Source organism: Tripterygium wilfordii, chromosome 8 (assembly GCF_013401445.1).
Source record: "Tripterygium wilfordii isolate XIE 37 chromosome 8, ASM1340144v1, whole genome shotgun sequence".
NCBI lineage: Eukaryota > Viridiplantae > Streptophyta > Magnoliopsida > Celastrales > Celastraceae > Tripterygium > Tripterygium wilfordii.
The window spans coordinates 1,222,998-1,242,803 of record NC_052239.1 but is presented as its reverse complement, the minus strand read 5'-3'; the positions used below and the strand labels follow the sequence as shown (position 1 = coordinate 1,242,803).

Genomic DNA, 19,806 nt, shown 5'->3' with positions numbered 1-19,806 from the left:
ATAGCTTAAGTATTTATAATATCCAGGTTTAGGTTCAGGTGGAATTTCAGACTTGTAAATTGGGGGCTCTGGTGGATATGGCACGTATGCCATTGTCTTCTTCGCTACGCCACATGTTAACATCAACAACACGATCAAGGTTGGCATCTCTGCAAAACTCCTCATGATCTTATAATTATTGTCTTCTTTTCTTTTTAGGTAGTTAAGTATTTTAAGGGGAGGGGGATTGCAGAGATGAATTGGAAAGTGTTGCACCAACTCATTTTATAGCTTGTGAAATACTCCTATCAGGGTAATTTATTTTGTCGGTTTTAAAACGTTTGCTTTTATTACTGGTTTAGTTTATTACTGTGTTTCATTTATTATATATGTTTAATAACATGAGATGTTTAGTATGATGTTTGTAATTTCCTTGAGTGACTTGGTGTTGTCCGGTGTTTATAAATTCTTAGTCAGTTTTTGGTACGATAGATTGAATGTTTGTTATTATAGAATGAAACAAAGTTTACTATTTAAAAAAAAAGAAGTGTATTCGGGTTGGGCTTCTGTAATCCTGGATTACAGGCCCATCTATTTTAAAAATGCATAAACTGGCCCTTTGGGCTTCTGTAATCCTGGATTATAGGCCCATCTATTTGAAAGATGCACAAACTGGCCCATACTTGTAAACGGGCCGAAAACAAAACAATAAATGAGGGGTTAAAGACTAACGTTATTTTTCCAACTCGTTTAAGGAAAGTTTATTTTTTTTAATATTAAAAAATATAAAACCCTAACGTTCTGATTGGAAACCAGGTGAGTCGGTTGGATGAAAAACGCAGGCACCAAATAAAATAAAACCCTAGTAGGGTTTTAAACCTGTGAGTTTCCTCTTCTCCTAGCGCTTCCCCTTCAGTTGTTAGCAACCGAAGCCATGGCTTCTTCGATAGCCCAGCAATTACAGGCAATCAAGCCTTTCGTTCAAGCCGATTCAGCTGCTCTCAAGAGACCCTTCACCCGCCCTTCAATCCTATATGATCCCAAAGAAGCTGCCGATATCGATATTGGAACCATATTAAACGTTGCTCTATCAGGTCAGTTACGATTTCCTGTTGCCGTTGAATTCGTGTGTGCGACTTCAGGCCTTTTAGAGAAAATAGATGAGAGCTCTTGACGTGTCGTGTGCAAATTTTCCTGGTTGAGAATAAAATTGTAGCTATAATGCAGGGGAGATTAAGCAAGTTGTTTGTTTTTGTTGTTTGATTTTCAGGTCTTGAAGTTCTTATAAGCAAGGATGAGCGATTTAGAAACTATCAGCAAGATCTGTTTACTCATAATAGTATCGATTTTGATAGAGAATTGAAAGGTATAGAAGAGAACAATAACACTAGTACCAGAATCAGTTCCTACGTAAGGTTACTGTCGGGATATCTTCAATTACCTGCATCTTTGAAGACACTCGAGTATTTGATACGCAGATACAAGTAAGTAACTCCTTTAATCACACTTAGTTAAATTCAAGATTAGTTTGATACATTGTTTTTTTATAACATTGTAATTTTTTAATGGTTGAAATTCTAGGATTCACGTGTACGATGCAGAGGATTTGATTTTATGTGCTATGCCATACCATGACACTCACTTTTTTGTTCGAATAGTGCAGCTAATTGACACAGGGTGAGTAAAAAGCGTCTTTCGGAGACAATTCACTATGTTTCTTGTTGAACTTTGCAAATTTGACTCACTTCCTCTGAATGTAGGAATAGTAAATGGAAATTTATTGATGGAGTTAAAGTTTCTGGTGCGCCTCCACCCAGAAGTGTTATAGTACAGCAGTGCATCCGTGATATGGGAGTGCTGGAGGCTTTATGCAACTATGTGGGTGTTTGCTTCCCATCTCATTGGATGTTGTTGCTATTGTTTTCTGGTCTCGTAAATTTAATCTTACATGCAGGCTTCTCCAACAAAGAAGTTTCAGCCGTCGAGGCCTGTGATCAGCTTTTGCACGGCTGTCATTGTTGAGGTCCTTGGTTCTGTTACAACTGTTAATAGTGATGATGTCAAGAAAATCCTTCCATTTGTAGTTTCTGGACTTCAGGCTGGTGCAAAAGTAGGCCCAGATCACAAGGTAAGTTTCAAAGGCAAACTTTTCTGAAACGGAGTGGTCACTATAATGTCGGTCTTCTTTCCTTTGATTCTCTTTGGGTGATTTATTCATGGCCACCCACATTCAGCAGACTGGACGTCATGGATTTTTCCATTTGCCTTATTCTATTAGCTTTTAAAGTAAAATATATTAAACTTTTTGACATGGACATTAGGGAGCAAAAATAATCGCATTTAACAGTACGCCGTTGTCAATAATTCCGCTAGTATGTTAGTTCTGTGACATTCCGTGCTTATATTTGTCCAAGGCATTTGTTACTTTGGGTTGATTTGATATTACTTTCCTATTCTTTTATTTTGTTGAAGCATCAAGTTTTTGACGATGAGACACTCTCTCTTTCTGCATCTATCTTCACCGCTGCCAGATTAGAAAGCTGGACATACCCCTTTTAGAAACAGATTATGTCCCATTTTTAGCCAGTAAAAGAGTTGGCGGTGACATGGTTGGCAACAACTGCCTACTTGTGTTGAATTGACAAAAATAATAGAGTCCGGAGTCTCTACTTGTAAAGGATTCCTTCTTCCCTACCCTGTTAAGTAATTTGACTTGTACTTCTGTCTGTAGGCTGGTGCTTTGATGATTGTTGGTTTGCTAGCAAAGAAAGTTGAACTGGCGCCTAAACTTGTTAAGAGTTTAATACGGTCGATTGCTGAGATAGCTCGAGAAGATGCAAAAGAGTCGACTGATCTGCATTGGTTTCGTTCGTCGCTGATGGCTTTGATTAACCTCGTTCAGGTACCACCAACTTGATATACAGCTAGTTTATTGATAGTATAAAGCAATTAGAAGCAGTAGGCATTTTTATCCAGCTCTTAATGTTTTCAATTGTTCTCCTGGTAAATATGTTGTCCTCGTATCTTCTTGTTTGTACTCTTCACTTTCTTCAACTATGATCATGTGTCTGGCAAAAACAGACTTGATTTTACTTATACAGACAATTCTAACTATATTTATGTTTCATCTGTAATATGTGATAATTTGTGTTCCTTTTTAGCCCAGAAAAACTTACAAATTTCGGCTGAGACTCCTCATTTTATTTCTTTTGTTTGTCATTGGTCATAAAATAATTTTGTAAGTAATTTAACCTCTAACTTTGGCGGCCTTAGGCTAGGCCTTGATAACTATTTAGTATCATTTAATCCTCTTCATTTAGAGGAGTTGTACCTTACTCACACGAGTACTATGGATTGCTGAGCTCTGTTTATTGTGACGGGGTCTTAATTTCAGACTTTTATTGGCCTTTGTTTCACCTAGCAAGTCAGAAAACAGGTTTCCACCCCTTTGTCTACCTTAACTTCCTACGAAATCTTTGTTTATTACCTTGTAGTTTCCTTCGAATGAATGATATAGATTCTCCACTTGTTTGTGTTCTGTAACTTTTGCACATGTTAAGTCTATAGGCTTAGCATGGCCTGATATATAGGTGCTACTGTGGCCCATGTGATGGACTGTAAATGCTCTGCCAGCTGAATATGTTGGGCGTTGCCATTATGAATTTTTGAACCACCAGGACGAGCCAAGCCTAACTGTGATGAGTTTTTGAAATGTATATAATATAAATAAATTTATACTCACCAGAGATGGCTTGCAATCCATGTTGTGCCAACCCACCCTAGCTGGTCATGGTGTGATTGGGCATGAACCCAGTGCCCATTTTGTCCTGGTATATTAAGATTGTGCAAGACACAAACGTAATACTCGCTAAGCCAGCCCATGCAGTGATGCAGCGATTAGCCTGATCCATTGACAACAGTTTGCACGATAATTTCTTACAGGGTGGTTTTTTGGTTTCCTTATTGTCTTCATAAATTATTGATTAATTACTTGGGGAATGATTTTCAACTTTAGTTACCAGCTGATGAATGAGAGTAAACCATGGACAATATAGACTCTCTTGTAGAGTCAAGTTTTGTTCTTACGCACTTTTAGTTTATTTTTCCCAAAAATATAAATGCGATGTGTTCAGTAAGTTTTTCACATTTTATCATCTTCTTGGTAATGTGGTGTTGTGTTCACCTGATATGGGCTTAATGTGCCTTTTATTTCTAATCATGCTGGGAAACTCTATTTTTAGTCCATTCTTTGGAAGATGCATAATATTTTAATTGTTATTTATCATCACTTCAATATGCTCAAAATTTTACCAGTTGCAAGCCATTGATGTGTTCCCGAAGAAGGCTTTGGAGTTTTTGAAGGAAACTAGGTAGTCCTTGACTGTCCAGACTCAGACACGTTTCAAGAATTTTTTTTCCTTAGTATGTTATTGGTTTTTTTTTTTAAAAACTTTATTTTGTACTTCCATTTTGAAGGGAGATTGCTGGAATTATTCTGGGATTGTTCAAAGAGTTCAATATTGATGGATTCCTCACTCTGCTTTTGGAATCTCTGGTGGAATACAGGTGCCAACTTAATCATTCTTTTCTTTGGACACGTCTCTTCCCTTATTGATTGGGGACAAACTGACAGTTTTTCTCCACAGTTCATCTGATGACTCATGTCGTCTAGCTTTGTTATCAATCATAGAGACAGTTCCTGTAAATAATCTTGTCGGCCATGTGGTTTTTAAAGTCCTTTCTTCCTGTGTGAAGTTGTCACAGAAGAAAAGCGATTCAACACCACCAGAATCAGGTATATTTACCTGGAGACTTTTTTATTATAGTATGGACCATTTTGACATAATGGAATATTAGCATCCAATCTTGCTTGCCCCTGCTTCCATGTGACTTTGTAACATTCCTTTATTGTTGTTGCGAGCACTCTTGAGCTGTTAGCTATGCTGCTTACTGAAACCTTGAAATACTTATTAGGAAGCTGGGCCAAGAAGATTTTGGTTGCTATCAATAAGAAGTATCCATCCAAATTTAACCAAGCAGTTTGGAAATTCCTGGAGGTGTGTTTCACCAATTAGACTTCTTCCCTTCTTGTGGTTTCATTCCCATTTCTGTCTGAGTCTGGTTTTGACTTTGCCATCACTTGTGTTTTTCTATTAGGACGAAAAGGTACAAGCCACGAAAGGTGATGCAACATTTGAGATTCTTAGTACTATGTTAGACGGGAACTTGGATTCATCAACGGTGATCCCAGATTCCAAGATCTGGTTGGTGTTGAACCATCCCAAGGTATAAACTGTGCGGAAAAATTAGATCTTGTATTAGTTGTTTCATGCTGACAAATGTTCATGCCTGCTTACGCTTTTGAATGATACATAGGCTGAAGTTCGGCGTGCCACATTATCTGGTCTAAAAGCATCTGGCTTCCTGATATCCAAGGATGTTGATTCTCAGGTAATGTTTCTATTTTGATTACCATCAGTGAGAAACACCTGGGTACACTACTTTTACACCTTGTCTAACAAGGAAGTTTCCAGCTGATTGTTTGTGTAAAGTATATATAACTGTGAACCTCTTGGTGCTCATGCGAAGATAGTTCTTGAAATGTATATGTATCTGCTATTGTAGGTATCATTTGAGGCTTTTGTCCTCTATTTTTTGTGTTGTCTGATTTTGGAATTTTTTTTTTATTTGTTGCTGTTGTACTTTTCACCTTGGCCAAGCCAATATTGGCACTGTGTTGCCTTTTCAACTTTCTTCCCACTATTGTCTGTGTTTTATTTTTGTGGAGGCCCATCAGCGGGGAATTAATATGGGAGGCTACTTGAACAAAATTTGTTTGCAATTGCGCTCTATCATTGATGGGCTGTGTGTATGTTTGGGTGTAGTCGGAGATGTGTTATCCATTATGTCTGGTATTTAATGTTTGGTGGTATATAGTGCGGAATAAAATTGTGTGTTTATGATTGATACGCTCATTTTGTCTTTGTTTACTCTCCCCCCCTGTGATTCAGAGGTTCATAAACATCCGGGATGCCGTATTGTGCCAGCTTCGCGATGATGATCTAACTGTTGTTCAGGCAGCTTTATCTCTTGAAGGATTCTCTAAAATATTAGAGTCCAGTGATGTTCTAGAAGCATTACATGATGTGCTTCAAAGATGTTATCGCATGTCAAGTAAGTACCTGCATTCTCTGATTTTCGTATAAGAAAAAGTCAAGTGAGTACCTCTCATCAGTCTGTTTTCATGTTCACATATATACCTATATTTGTGTCCCCTTCCTCACACGCTATTTCCCAGTCAAATATGAATGTTGTTAAGCATACATCTCAAGTTAGAATAAAAGTGTTTGGAGTTGTCCAAACATAACTTGGGACATTTTTTTTCCAGTGATTTGAGAAATTCACTGGGATGATGACTGGAGTTGCTTCCAATCAATAATTCTATTGATTCACTGTCTCTGTTTTCAGGTTTGTTAGATAACAGTTCTGTGGCTGGTGATGTCTCTTATTCATTCCTGAAGATTGCCATCTCATGCTTTCATAATCAGATCAATAACTCAAAGCAACTTGCGACCATTATGTTTCCTTTTATCCTAATATTTCCGAAGGTCTCCTTTTCTGGCTCATACTGATTTGTTCACTGTTCAGTAGTTCCCATTCCCTTATCGGGAATGGTCAAATGATAGCATCTTTGTCTTGTTCTTGATTTTTTTTTTAATATTTTCTGTTGATATGTGTAGACTCAAAGGTTTAATATGAAGGTTTTGCAACTAGCCAAGGAAGTAGAGTGGCCAATTTACCAGAGTCTCACTGGTGTCTCTATTGAAGAAATGGTAAACTTCCTCTTTTTCCCACCACTGTTTCATGTAGCAAGACTCATGTTTCTCGGCATTGTAAGTTTTGAATAAATTGTTGGCTTAAATATGTTCTCTTTCTTTTTTGTTTTATAGGCAAGCCTTGTTAAAGCAGTTTTCTTCAGTAGGCCATTAATCAGATGATTTTTTTTTTCTTTGGATAGTCATGCTGTTTGATAGACATGTTGCGATGATGCCACTTTGCTGTGCGTGTGTGTTTTTCCTGTTTGTGTTGTATTATTTTAGTTGTGTATATTATTGCTTGTCCATTCTAATTTACCAATTGTGATTATCTGACTTTCAAATGTCAGCTAAATATGTTTGAATCTATGATGTGGAAAAATTGCAGAAATTACAACCTGAACGGGTATCTTCGATCAATATGGAGACTGTTGGCATCTTGGCTGAAACATTCTTATTGCACCCTGATGAGTATTTGCCTTGGTTTATCAAGAGTTGCAATGATTTGGCTTCTTCGAAGACGCTGTTTTATTTGGTTCTGATGCAGTCATTTATATTGCAAAAGAGTAGTATGTTCCCTCCATTGACTCTTAAAATATGAGATCCAAATATAAACATCTTGTTTGGGCTTGGCACATTATCCTTGCCTCCTTGGTGAACTAAGTGGTTATATTTATGTTTAGTTAATGGTAGGTTGACTTCTTTTGCTTTTCATTTTCTGATAGGAAGGGGGCAATCTTTTACATTTTTTGAAGCTTGCTTTCCTGTTCTGAAGACTGATTGGGAAGTTGTCGAGTCTGCAGTTGATTTTTCAATTTCTGAGGTAAAAGACAACATTTAGTGTCAACTGCTGTTATGTTAGAGTTTTAGGCTCAGTTGATGCACAGAATTATGCAAATACATTACAACATTCTTGTGTGTGTGGTGCACACTGCTTAAATTGTTTATATCATCATCATTCATCGTCCTAGCGTTATCCCCAAATTATTTGGGGTCTGCGACAATGGGGTATGGGATAAATCAATGAGAATCCACTATGTGAATTCTTCTCCGGTCATTCCAAGTTGGGCACACAGGATTCAATACATCTATCCACGCTTCTTTTGGCATTTATTACATAGTCAATTAGGATTGCGGATAGATTGCTAAAAGTGATCTTTAGACACTTGAAACAATAATAAGATAACTAAATAAGAAAGACTAGTTTACAATATACGATACCGAGATAAAAACATAGGAAGCTGACATTTTACAATAGGGGAAAGATAAATAGATTATCATGCTCGTACATTGCGGTTGTAAGAGATACTGAGAGAGGAACATAGGAAGTTGAGGTTGTAAAGACCGTAATTATAAAAAAAAAGTTTGGATCAGTAATTATCTAAAAGTTCAACTGTCATAAGTCGAAATTACGACATTGGAAACTTGGAAGCATCCCTTGAACAGTGAGGATGATTCTATTATATGAGATGATTCGATGGTACAAATGCATAGAAATGTATGCCTACCTATATTGAAGTGATTTTGATCAATGAAAAGTCAACACGGTGACATGGAAACATTCTTCTAAAAGAAGGTGGGAGGTGGATGATTCAGAGATGGTATGGCGATGTAAATTTATACATTGATATATGCAAGAACATATATGTTTTGGAATACGCATACATGTATGTTTGCTAATTATTCCAATACGTTAGTGAACTAATGATTATTTATCTATAAAAGAACTTTATTTGGTAAATCAAAAGGGTACATGGTTGCATGTTCCTTGTTAATGATTTATTGATTTAGGTCTTTGTTGTCATTCAGTAAAAGATTTATGTTTTTTTAATTAGAATTTGTTTATTTTATGTGGCATATGACAGTTCTTGAGCATTTAATTTGCTAAAAACTTGGAAGGGTTACTTTCTATGCATTATTTATGTTTGTATATTGATGTGGTTTTCATGCATCCTGAGTCTCTATGTTCTCCCTGTATGGACAGTTCAACACTGAAATGCTAGATGCAGATTGCAGAAGATTCCTTGACCAGCTATTTGATACTGAAGTAAAGGCATTGAATATAAACATTTTAATTTGTGTGCTTTGGAGGTTTCTAGAAGCTTTTGTTTCAACGATGCCTTCAGATATAGTGTTGGTATGTGATGCATCTTCTTTTCCTTAATTCATCTAATTTTCTTGCCTTATTCATTAGCTGGTAATTTATTTAATGATTGGGTTACCCTAAAATGGTTTGTCATTGATATTCTTTTAGGATGATAATGACAAGTGGGTTTGCAAACTTCGGGATATGTTTGTCTTTTTTGCGACTTCTCGATTGAAGCATGTTTTCAAGGAGCCCCTTCACTACATTGTTACCAAAAGCAAGATCTTGCCTGGCCATTTTCTCTCTGGATTTTTCACGGAAGAAGGTACTTATTGAGTTCTCTTTGTCCAGTCAAGTTTTATTGCTACTATTTGTGCTGACATTGGTTTACAGTTGCATGTTCTTATATTGGACATTCATCTTGCAGATGTTGCGGTTGCAACTCAAGTTGAGAGTCTTCATTGTTTTGCTTTTGTTTGCTCTCAATCTGACGATAGTTTGCTGTTCCAACTTCTAGCGGAATTTCCTTCACTTCTTGTTCCGCTATCTAGCAATAGTCAAGTATGACAGTGAAACAATTATTTTCATTTTATCTATGCTTTTAGGCATGTTCTCTTGTTACTTCCGCCTATATCCTTTTATTTTGAATCTGTCAATTTTTTGTTATAACACTACTTCGTTTTCAGCCTTTATCCACTCTTCTTTCTTCAGGATACAAGGATTGCTGCCATGGGCTGCATTGAAGGGCTACATGCTCTGTGTCCTCGTGTTGATTTTTTAAGCAAGAAGAATGGTATTCATGACTAAATTTTAAGAGTTGCAATCTGGTCGCCATTTTCATTTTTTGAAAGTTTATATTCTGCCTGTTTGCATGACAGGGAACAATATAACCTGGAGTCATTCTCTTGACGAACTTCTGGGTTTGATGGTTCAGCAGAAAAGACTTATATTATCAGACAAAAATTTTCTGCCCTCATTTCTAACTTCTTTGCTTGGATCATCCTGCAACAGCATTATAGTACCACGGAATCTAGGACAGAGGTATTTGCCCATATCAATAACCCTCAGTTTTATCACATTCTTGCACCATTGTTTCATCCTTGTAGATAACTTGAATCAATAACTTTCCTTGTCAAACAGCGTACTAGATTGCCAAAATGTTTGAAGCAATAGCTACCTTTTATTAACCCCCCTAATACTTGTTTTCAGACTTGATCAATCTACGAAGGAAAAGAATATTGCTTTCATCTTGGGTTCTTCTTTGAAACTTTCAGCATTTGCCAAGGTTTGATTTGTTTTTCTCTCCTATTTCTTGGGCTCTGGATGCGCAAGATCTATTACAAAGAGCATGTCAAGAATTTGTCTTGGGTTTTTTCTTCATATAATTCCTATGACCCTTAATAAAATTGACAAATTTGGCAGCTGATGATACTATCGCTGCTCAATGGATTGGGCAATGCGATAATACGTATTAAAGATGTGGAGTTATTGTTGTCTTTGCTTTTGAAAAGACGCAATGAATACTGTCTCGAGCAGGATATACAATCCGAAAAATTGTCTAAAACTGAAGTCAAGATTCTGTGCCTTCTACTGGAGGTATAAATGTATAGTTTTGTTCTTGAGTTGCATTCTGTACCATTCTACTCATATTTCTGGTGTTTAAAGACCCCATCTTCTGCCTGTGCTAGATCTGTGCTCTTCCCACATCATCATCTGATGGACGCGATTATGCAGAGTACCTCTTAAAGGCTTTGCGAGTAAGATGATTTTTTTTTTTTAATACCGTATCTATGTTCTTGTGATTTTTTATTTTTCAGTAATTGTGGATTTACCTTAATCCATGGGGACTTTGTTTTGGATTTTTGTTATTCTTCCAGGTGCATAATACCTCTTCAGAAGATCTTGCCATAATAAAACCCTGTGTTACTGTTCTCCGAAGCCTAAGAGGTCAATTTTACAGTGGGTTGACGACTGAGATGCAGGTGACGTTTCATTTTTTTTTGCTGTTCAAAATTTGCTGTACTCTAATATAGTATGAGCTAGACGTGTTAAGGTTTAATGATAATAAATAAAAAATTTACGAACTTGTGAGTAGATATGTATATTTTTTTTTTATTTTAGTAACCAGGTGCCTTTGGCTTCGCATAGCGAAATTATAAGTGGATAAATCAATGTTGCGTAAGCTGACTAAAAGTTGGCTGTTTTGTATTCAGCAATATGGAATGCCACTACAAGAATCATTATGTTTGGCTAATATTCCTTTTTCTCTGTTCAGGAGCGGTTTTTCCATGAGTTTGTGCTCTTGTTTCGTGACGGTAATGGTGATATACAAAATGCAACCAGAGAGGCCATGCTGCAGTTAAATGTTTGTCCCTTTTCTTTTTTCAGTTCTTTCGATTTCTCTTTTCTTTAAATTATCTTTTTTTCAATCAATTCGTCACTTAAACTCAGAATTTTAAATACCTTAATTCTGTCATTATTTGAATGTTAGACTGTTTCCCTATTGGATTAATCTCTGTGTCACTGTGACCTACATGTTCTTTGGCAAAGTTTGTGGATGTCTATGAATGCAAATCTCATGTGTTCTTGTTGTTTGGCCTTAGGCCCCTAACAGAATTGTTACTAACTTCAGAATCATATACTGTACATTTTACTATCGTTGGAATGTAAGTAGTAGATTGTTATCTTGTAGTTCTATTGTGCTGGTTAGATGGTATTTGAACATAGTTATTGTTTTTTATACTGATTGACCTTTTGTATTATGTTTCTTCATGGTCTCTGAATCTTGGATTCTTGGAAGACCAATTTTTATGAAGGGAGAGACCGATATTTGAGGGGACAGTGGTTTTTGAGTTTTATAATTGTTCGAGCTACTTTCTTTTCTTCTTAAAAAATTTGCTTTACAATATTCCAGTCAAAGAAACAAGGGTTTTATTTACGATATAGAACTGTTTCTAAATGATGGCTGTACAGCCTTCAAGGCCAGTTAACTTGGAGTAATGAAGTAAAATAAGCATTAAAAGAAAATCTATGACCGAGAAAGATTCCATATCTAGTTCCTCATGGAAGATGAAACTTGAATTATGAGTTTGTATGGGATCACCTCAGTTATTTCACATACGTAAGACTTAAAGAGGGAGGTCAAGGAAGGAGAGGCATAAAAGCTAAGATCACGAGAAATCGATGGTTGGAACTTGAATTAAGAGTTTGTATTGTCAAAATGGAGAAAGCTGTCCATAGCTAGTTCCTGATGGAGGATGAGGAGACTGCATTCTAAACTTTTAGATATTTATAGACTTGCAGTTCAGCAACCCTATGAACTTAAATGTGTGTATTATAAAACAAGCAGTTATAATCTCAATCCTTCTTTAATTTAGATGCTAGTGACTGAACTTGTAAAATTGGGCTTCGCCAAATCACTTTTTAAAAATCATTTCCATATTCTTTTAAGTGGATTGGAGATGTTATGCAAGCCTTGAACAGTTTTTTCTTTGACACTAGTATTGCATTAATTTGTTATGGTCTTTTACATTCTTTTTGAATATGATCATTACGAAGCTAGGTTCTCTTGTTAAAATTTCCTTGTATTTTAGGCAGTGTGAAAAGCCAATATTCACTTCTTTGGATTTTGCAGATAACTTGGTCCACAGTAGTCAAGTCACTTGAATTCATCTTCACACTGGAAAGTTGCACAATTAATATGACACCTGGGAAGAAGAAGAAATCAATGAGGCGTCATAAGTATGGGATGAATTCTGATGTGATTCCTAAAGGAGAAAATGCTCTCTCTTGTCTTAGCTCTCTCCTTGATATATTGGTGCTGAAGAAAGACATTGTAAACAGGTATGCTTCTATGAGTGTGTCTTATTCTCAAACCTTCATCTGTGAAAGCATGGCCAATGATAAATGCCCCTGCTAATTCGTGTAACAGGTGCTGTATATTTAACAACTTCTAGGACTAACCAAGTCTAATATAAATATGCAGGGATCGTCTTTTAGGTCCTTTGTTTAAGCTCCTTCGCAATATTTTTTCGGATGATTGGGTAAATGGTACTCTGGCCCAAAATGAGGAGTGGATTGAAGCTTCCGCAGGTGTCTCTCAGACCTTATTTGGCACAATAAGTTACATTCAGCAGACATTGTTAATAATTTTGGAAGACGTAGTTGGTTCTCTCAATACATCTTTCCCACTAAAGGTATTCCTCTAATTGATGTAATTGGAATCTGGGAAAAGGGGCTTTTTGGAGATGATGACAAGTCTTAGATTCAATTTCTTTACACATTTAGCTTAAAATTTTTGTGTACATGTTTCATGACAGGATGACATAATAAATGATATTGACGTCAAATTGTTAGTGGATTGCGCCAATTCTGCTAAAGCTGGAGTCACTCGCAACCATGTATTCTCTGTACTGACCTCTATTGCCAAGGTTATTCCCAAAAAAATATTGGAGCATATTTTCGATATACTTCCCGTTGTTGGACAATCAGCAGTCTCACAGGTATGTATAGCTTTGACCTTCTGTAAGTCGTATTGTATTGGATTGCCGATGTTCAAGGCATTGGGTTATTTCATTTTTGATGTCTTGGTACTCCATTTGAATGGAAAAAGGATTTTTTTTTTTTTGAAGATCGAAGTTTCAACATGTAGTTCAGAGTTTAGTAATTAGTACTAGATTTGACTGTTAACTTTGGTACTGAAATTAGCTTTCACCCTTGAAATGATACTTCAATGTTTATTTTTATTTTTTTTGAAGATCGAAATTTCAGCATGTAGTTTAGAGTTTAGTACTAGATTTGACTTTGATACTGAAATTAGCTTTCACACTTGAAATGATATTTTAATGTTTTAGCTGTCTGCTAATCGTGCTGATTTTATTCATCAATCAATAGATTGATAGCCATTCACAGCGCGTGTTCGAGGATTTCATATCAGTGGTTGTTCCTTGTTGGCTATCTGAAACTGGCAATCCAGACAAATTGCTCCAGGTATTTCTTTAGATAATGTATTGGCACACCTTTTCTGCAGTGTCTGAGAAGTTGATTTGGAACTATTGTTCTAATCTGGTTGTGTCTATTTTCAGATTTTTGTTAATGTATTGCCCCAAGTTGATGAGCACAGGAGACTATCAATTGTTGTGTACCTTCTAAGGTAGTATTGACTTTTAAGTTAGGATTCTCATATCTCTTGTATGTTCTTGTGCCGCTTCTCAATCTTACATTCTTCCTTACAGGACTTTGGGAGAAAGTAATGGCTTGGCTTCATTGCTCATGCTCCTTTTCCATTCCCTGGTTTTGAGAAAAGGATCGATTTGCCTTGATGATATCCGTGCTTCAGATAGAGGAACATCCTCAGCTCTGAAAGATTGGGAGTATGCCTTTGCAGTGCAAATATGTGGGCAGTATTCATGCATGATATGGCTGCCCTGCCTTGTTAGGTTGCTTCAACAAATAGAAGCCAATAATCCTTGCCCTGAACTCTTCATGGTCTTGCTATTTGCAATGGAATTAGTTTTGCACAAATTGCAGGACCCAGAACTGGGAATCAAGCTTGAATCTGGTGAAAACCTGGATAAAATCCAGGTATGTAGAACATCATATGCAGCTGATTTTAAGAGCCTGTTTACTGGATGTCGTCTCTTTCTTGTGTCACCTTTTTCTGGGGGATTCTGTGTCATAGTAAATTAGTAATAATCTTGACTGTTTTAAGAATCCCTTGAGATAATTGCAGTTGACGACTGTAAACTTACCCTTCATAAGGAAGCAACACTAGCTTCCTGCTATTTGTGGTGGGTTCTACAAGACAATACCCAACTCTTTAACATGTAGAATATTGTTCATTCATAATTGTGATAGATCTTTTTAGGCTCCTTAAGCCTATTCTCCCATTTCTACATTCTGTACAAAGTGTCCTGTCTTGCATTTGTCATGTCTCTTACATTGAGCGTTGGGGACAATGTGCCATCTAAGTCATCAGTAATGCTTTTGCTGATAATATATTTGTTTTTTTCCCTAATGTATGGGTGTTGGTTTGACATGCATCTAATGACTTCTAGGGGTGCTTTATTTTTCAGATAACACTTGGGTACCTAATGGAGCATACCGTAGCTCTTTTAGAACTTTTTGATGCAAAGAAAAAGCAGGCAGTGATTTCTGTTGGGATGAGGAGAGAATTGAAGGAGTGCATGCATGCTGTCTTGAGGAGTATTACAAGAGCCATGATCCCCTCAGCATATTTTAGAGGCATCACTAATTTGCTTGGCCATGTAGATCGAAATGTGACTAAAAAGGTAAATGAGTACTTATTCTATGGATTAACTTTTTAACACAAAAATGCTTGTTCTATAACAATAAATCCTAATTGGGAACTTGTAATCTTGTGTATCACTCAATTCCTTCGATGTATCCTTATTCCTCCATGTGTCAGTTGAATACACAGTCCTGAGAGAACTTCTCCATTGATCCTACATATTTTAGAGGCATCACCAATTTGCTTGGCGATGTAGATCAAAATGTGACTAAAAAGGTAAATGATTACTTATTCTATGGACTAACTTTTTAACACGAAAATGCTTGTTCAATAACAATGAATCCTAATTGGGAACTTGTAATCTTGTGTACCACTCAATTCCTTCGATGTATCCTTACTCCTCCATGTGTCAGTTGAATACACAGTCCTGAGAGAACTTCTCCGTTGATCCTATTAAAATTAAAGAACCCCAACTTCTTTTGGGTTCTGTTTGACATATTCTATAGGTTGCCCAGTAGTACAATATCCTTTTCTACATGCTATATATTTGTGTTATTGCTTCATTATTGATGTTGTATGTTGCTTGCTAGCAGGCTCTTGGGCTTCTATGCGACGTAGTGAGAAATGATGGACGAATTAAATCGAAACATAAGGATAGAGGGTACTCGAATCCAGTCATTAGCGGTCATTGGCTCCATATGAATGATAGCGCTGTTGAATCTTTTCACAAAACGTGTATGGAGATCATTCGGATAGTTGAGGATTCTATTGATGAATCAAGTACTTCCTTAAAACTGGCAGCAGTTTCAGCACTAGAAGTTTTGGCCCGCAGATTTCCTTTTGATCATTCTATCTTTAGCATGTGTCTTAAATCAGTTACAAAATGCATCACTTCGCATAACTTGACTATCTCTTCGAGCTGCCTTCGAGCAACTGGTGCCTTGGTTGATGTCCTTGGACCACAGGCATTAGCTGAGCTGCCTCGAATAATGAAAAACCTGATAAAGAAAGCTCGTGAAATAACTTCATGTGTTGATGAGAGAATGAGATATATTAATGATACCCCTCCATCTGTACCGTCGATTTCCAATGAATCTATTATGCTATCTGTTCTTGTTACTTTGGAGGCAGTTATAGACAAGCTTGGAGGTTTTTTGAGTCCTTATCTTGAAGATGTTATAGATCTTTTGGTGCTTTCTCCTGAGTATACATCAGGACCAGATTCAAAGCTGAAACTGAAAGCTGATACATTACGAAAGATTCTTACCGATAAAATTACTGTAAGTTCTGTTAGCTTGTATATCTTTTACCTTGATGTGGAACTTCCATTTTCGCTGTAAATGTTTTAATATTCTTAAACAATCATTGTTTTCCAGGCGCGCCTTGCTCTGCCTCCTTTGTTTAAGATACAGTCTCGTGCTGTTGAGTCGGGGGATTCAAGCATGACAATCGCTTTCGAAATGTTAGCAAGTTTAGTTTGTAAAATGGACAGATCATCTGTTGCTGGTTATCATGGAAAGATTTTTGCTCTCTGCTTGCAAGCTCTTGATCTTCGCCGACAACAACCTGTTTCAATTCAAAACATAAATATTGTAGAAAAAAGTGTTGTGAATGCGATGATTTCTTTGACAATGAAACTTACAGAAAATATGTTCAAGCCTCTTTTCATCAGAAGCATTGAATGGGCTGAGTCAGATGCAGAAGAAATGGCCTATAGTGGGATCACTAACATAGACCGGGCAATATCTTTCTTTGGCCTTGTGAATAAACTTGCTGAAAACCATCGGTAAGTCTATTCATTCATGTTTGTTAGACCTAGTACTGCTAAGAGTTAACAGAGAAAGCAATAATGGGTTTCTTCAAGGGCATTCTTCTCTTTTGTGTTTGATGTATTATGTGATGATGAAATGAACTGTGGAGATAAACTTTTCAATATCTTGATTTTTGAATTCTTGTTATATTCCCACGTTTCACAGCTTGTTATATTCCATGCTTTGTTGTGCTACATAATGTTCTTTTTTTTTGAATGAAAAATTGATATAATAATGTGAGTTTGATATGCACTTTTGGCCTTGTATACCTTTTTTAATAATCATATACTGGTCATTTACTTGTTAATCTTTGGCTGTCTTGTGGGCCCTGAAGTTGCAGTTATCTGGATTGAAAACTTGTTATACTAGAGATTTTATGCAATTTTAAAATTTTACAAAAGTTGCGTTTGGGAGTAACTCCTTAGTAGGACCTCAAATCTTACCACTGGCCCGGGGTCTGCATATATATTTTTGTCAATTTATCTTTTTCTTTAATTTACAGTTGTATCAGAATCATTGGTTTCATTAGTTCAAGGAGCAGAATTTATTATCAATTCATGTGGCTTGTATAGCATCAATTCTCACAGGAAGACAGCCAGTCTAAATGTTAGAACTTTTAAATGTAGGTCTCTCTTTGTCCCTTACTTTAAGTATTTGCTTGAGGGATGTGCACGGTATCTTACTGACGCTGGAGATGTAAAAGCTACTGGGTTGACTCGAAAGAAAAAGAAGGCCAAGGTTCAGGGTGCAGGAGTTAATGTGAACGAGGAAAACAATGTGTTAGCAATCAAAAAGTGGCACCTTAGGGCATTAATATTGTCATCACTACACAAGTGTTTTCTCTATGAGACGGACAAACTGAAGTTCCTTGACTCCGCAAACTTTCAGGTATGCCATTTTCTACCACAACTGTCAACTACATCAAATTTGTTAGTATCGATTATTTTAGGGTTATAAATTGTGTTCAAATACTGGCTTTGCATTTGGTTGACCAGCAATCTATGACCCTGAATGTATTAAATCTTATCCTTTGAATTTCCCTTTTTTGTTCGTCCATTGTTGCTCTTAATGAGATATATATATTCTTAAATGGCAACTGAGGAAATATTACTTTATGAAAAAATTGACTGTATTCATATTAAGAATGGAACATATTTGTTCCCGACAGTGTTCCTAAGAAATCGTTTCTATTACTAAAATGTCTGGCTGCGTACTTCACAATTGGCCATCATAAAGTAATTTTCAATAGAACATTTCCTTTTTGATCCTTTCCTTGGTTCTTTTGATGCCCATCGTATTCTTATCATTTGAGTTTGCATTTTGTGGCAGGTTCTGTTAAAACCCATTGTCTCTCAGCTTGATACTGAACCACCAGCGTCCCTAGAAGAGTTTCCTGACATACCATCTGTCAAGGAGGTTGATGACCTGTTGGTTGTTTGCATTGGTCAAATGGCCGTCACTGCAAAATCTGACCTTCTATGGAAATCCTTGAACCATGAGGTGACTTTTAGACACTGTTACTTTGCCTCAGCTTGTTCTCGGAATGATAACTTTAACATTTAGGTTATCTTAATTATACCATCTCGTAGGTGGTTACATGTGCAAATTATGTTAATTGTCAAACATTAGACCTATCATCTTCCTCAAGTAGCAGTTGAGATTTTTCCCAGATTTTTTCCGTTTACTCTGTTCAGATTCCATCATCAAACTTTTTTGTTTTCTGAGCATTTTTATTTTATTTTTGGTTACCATGTGGATCCAATTTTCTAGGGAAGTATTTTTCTAGTTCATTAGCATAGTCCTATAGTTGTCGGTAACTAATTTTGTCACAACAATTGTGTACTTGATGTCACAACTTTATGTTCTCGATATCCAAACATTTGCAGGTATTGATGCAAACTCGTAGTGATCAAGTGCGGACCCGAATTTTAGGGCTCAGAATTGTTAGATACCTTCTGGACAACCTAAAGGAAGAATATTCGGGGTTACTGCCTGAAACATTCCCCTTCATTGGTGAATTGCTGGAGGATGCAGAATTGACTGTCAAGTCTTTAGCGCAAGATTTTGTGAAAGAAGTGGAGTTGACGGGCGTTGACGACATTCGTGAATATCTCTAATTTGTGCTCAATACCCTCTCAGATTCAAGCTGCCATATCTGGTATGACCAATACCCCTCATGAGTGCTGAAAGCCTTTCTCAATTCCTCTAATGTTTGTTTTAACACCTTGTCACTTTCAGGCAGCAATATGTTGTCTCTGCCAATTCCTCTGATAGCAGTGAAAGCTTTTGTCTATACATTTGACGTGTGCTTACCACTGCCCCACATTTTGGCAGCCATGTATGGTCTTGGGGAGCTTATGTATTTATTGTTTTATATTCGAGGAAACTGTGAATTGTATGTAATATTCAGTTTTGTCCAAGTTTAGCACAGGTGCAGCTGATTAAAAAAGTTAAGGTTAGGATGAGCATATATGGTTCAGTGTCTTGCCTTTGTAATGAAAATATTTCTTTATAAGTTATCAGATTAATGCAAAATGATTTATATGCCCAGTTCTCTTGCTCGATGTGCTAAGTTGTATTTTAGGTGGATTTGGAGGTTCTACAATTCTCCGTGAATTTTAGAATCTAGAATTCTCATCTGATGGCTGCCAAACAATGAATAATGCCGAGTAATGGCTATGTCAAAGAAGCAAAACACTTTCTAATGGCTGGGTCAAAGTTCCACTTGATCCAATTTTCCGGTGGAGATACCCAGAGATTTCGGCTGGAACGGATTGGGTTTTCTTTCTTTGCCAGGAACCGTAATGCTCCTCTGACAAACGAAGAAGTTGTGCATGTAAAATTTGCACGACTCCCCTCAAACAT

At 36.7% G+C, this 19,806-nt stretch overlaps 1 protein-coding gene across 1 annotated transcript; it reads left to right on the top strand.

Annotated features, from left to right (window-relative positions):
* Positions 1–793: 793 nt before the first annotated feature.
* On the top strand, positions 794–19,491 carry LOC120003841 (uncharacterized protein At3g06530). The gene is made up of 40 exons (XM_038852963.1): positions 794–1,073; positions 1,250–1,463; positions 1,561–1,656; positions 1,740–1,857; positions 1,934–2,107; positions 2,711–2,881; positions 4,294–4,349; positions 4,456–4,545; positions 4,626–4,774; positions 4,954–5,036; positions 5,137–5,265; positions 5,356–5,430; positions 5,991–6,153; positions 6,448–6,587; positions 6,720–6,812; positions 7,183–7,363; positions 7,520–7,617; positions 8,779–8,931; positions 9,049–9,205; positions 9,308–9,441; positions 9,592–9,673; positions 9,759–9,921; positions 10,090–10,165; positions 10,303–10,476; positions 10,569–10,637; positions 10,758–10,862; positions 11,156–11,245; positions 12,515–12,723; positions 12,866–13,076; positions 13,200–13,382; positions 13,774–13,869; positions 13,965–14,032; positions 14,115–14,463; positions 14,955–15,170; positions 15,724–16,410; positions 16,507–16,916; positions 17,568–17,829; positions 18,271–18,441; positions 18,828–19,099; positions 19,180–19,491. The coding sequence occupies exons 1-39, from the start codon at positions 914–916 to the stop codon at positions 19,056–19,058; spliced, it is 6,486 nt and encodes a 2,161-aa protein (XP_038708891.1). The 5' UTR covers positions 794–913; the 3' UTR covers positions 19,059–19,099; positions 19,180–19,491.
* Positions 19,492–19,806: the final 315 nt, after the last annotated feature.

Excerpts from the sequence above, each read along its gene's own strand:
- LOC120003841 (XM_038852963.1), top strand. The coding sequence starts at position 914 with ATGGCTTCTTCGATAGCCCAGCAATTACAGGCAATCAAGCCTTTCGTT. Across the intron at positions 4,546-4,625 it reads GAATCTCTGGTGGAATACAG|TTCATCTGATGACTCATGTC; the intron begins GTGCCAACTTAA and ends TTTTCTCCACAG. Across the intron at positions 13,383-13,773 it reads GACAATCAGCAGTCTCACAG|ATTGATAGCCATTCACAGCG; the intron begins GTATGTATAGCT and ends ATCAATCAATAG.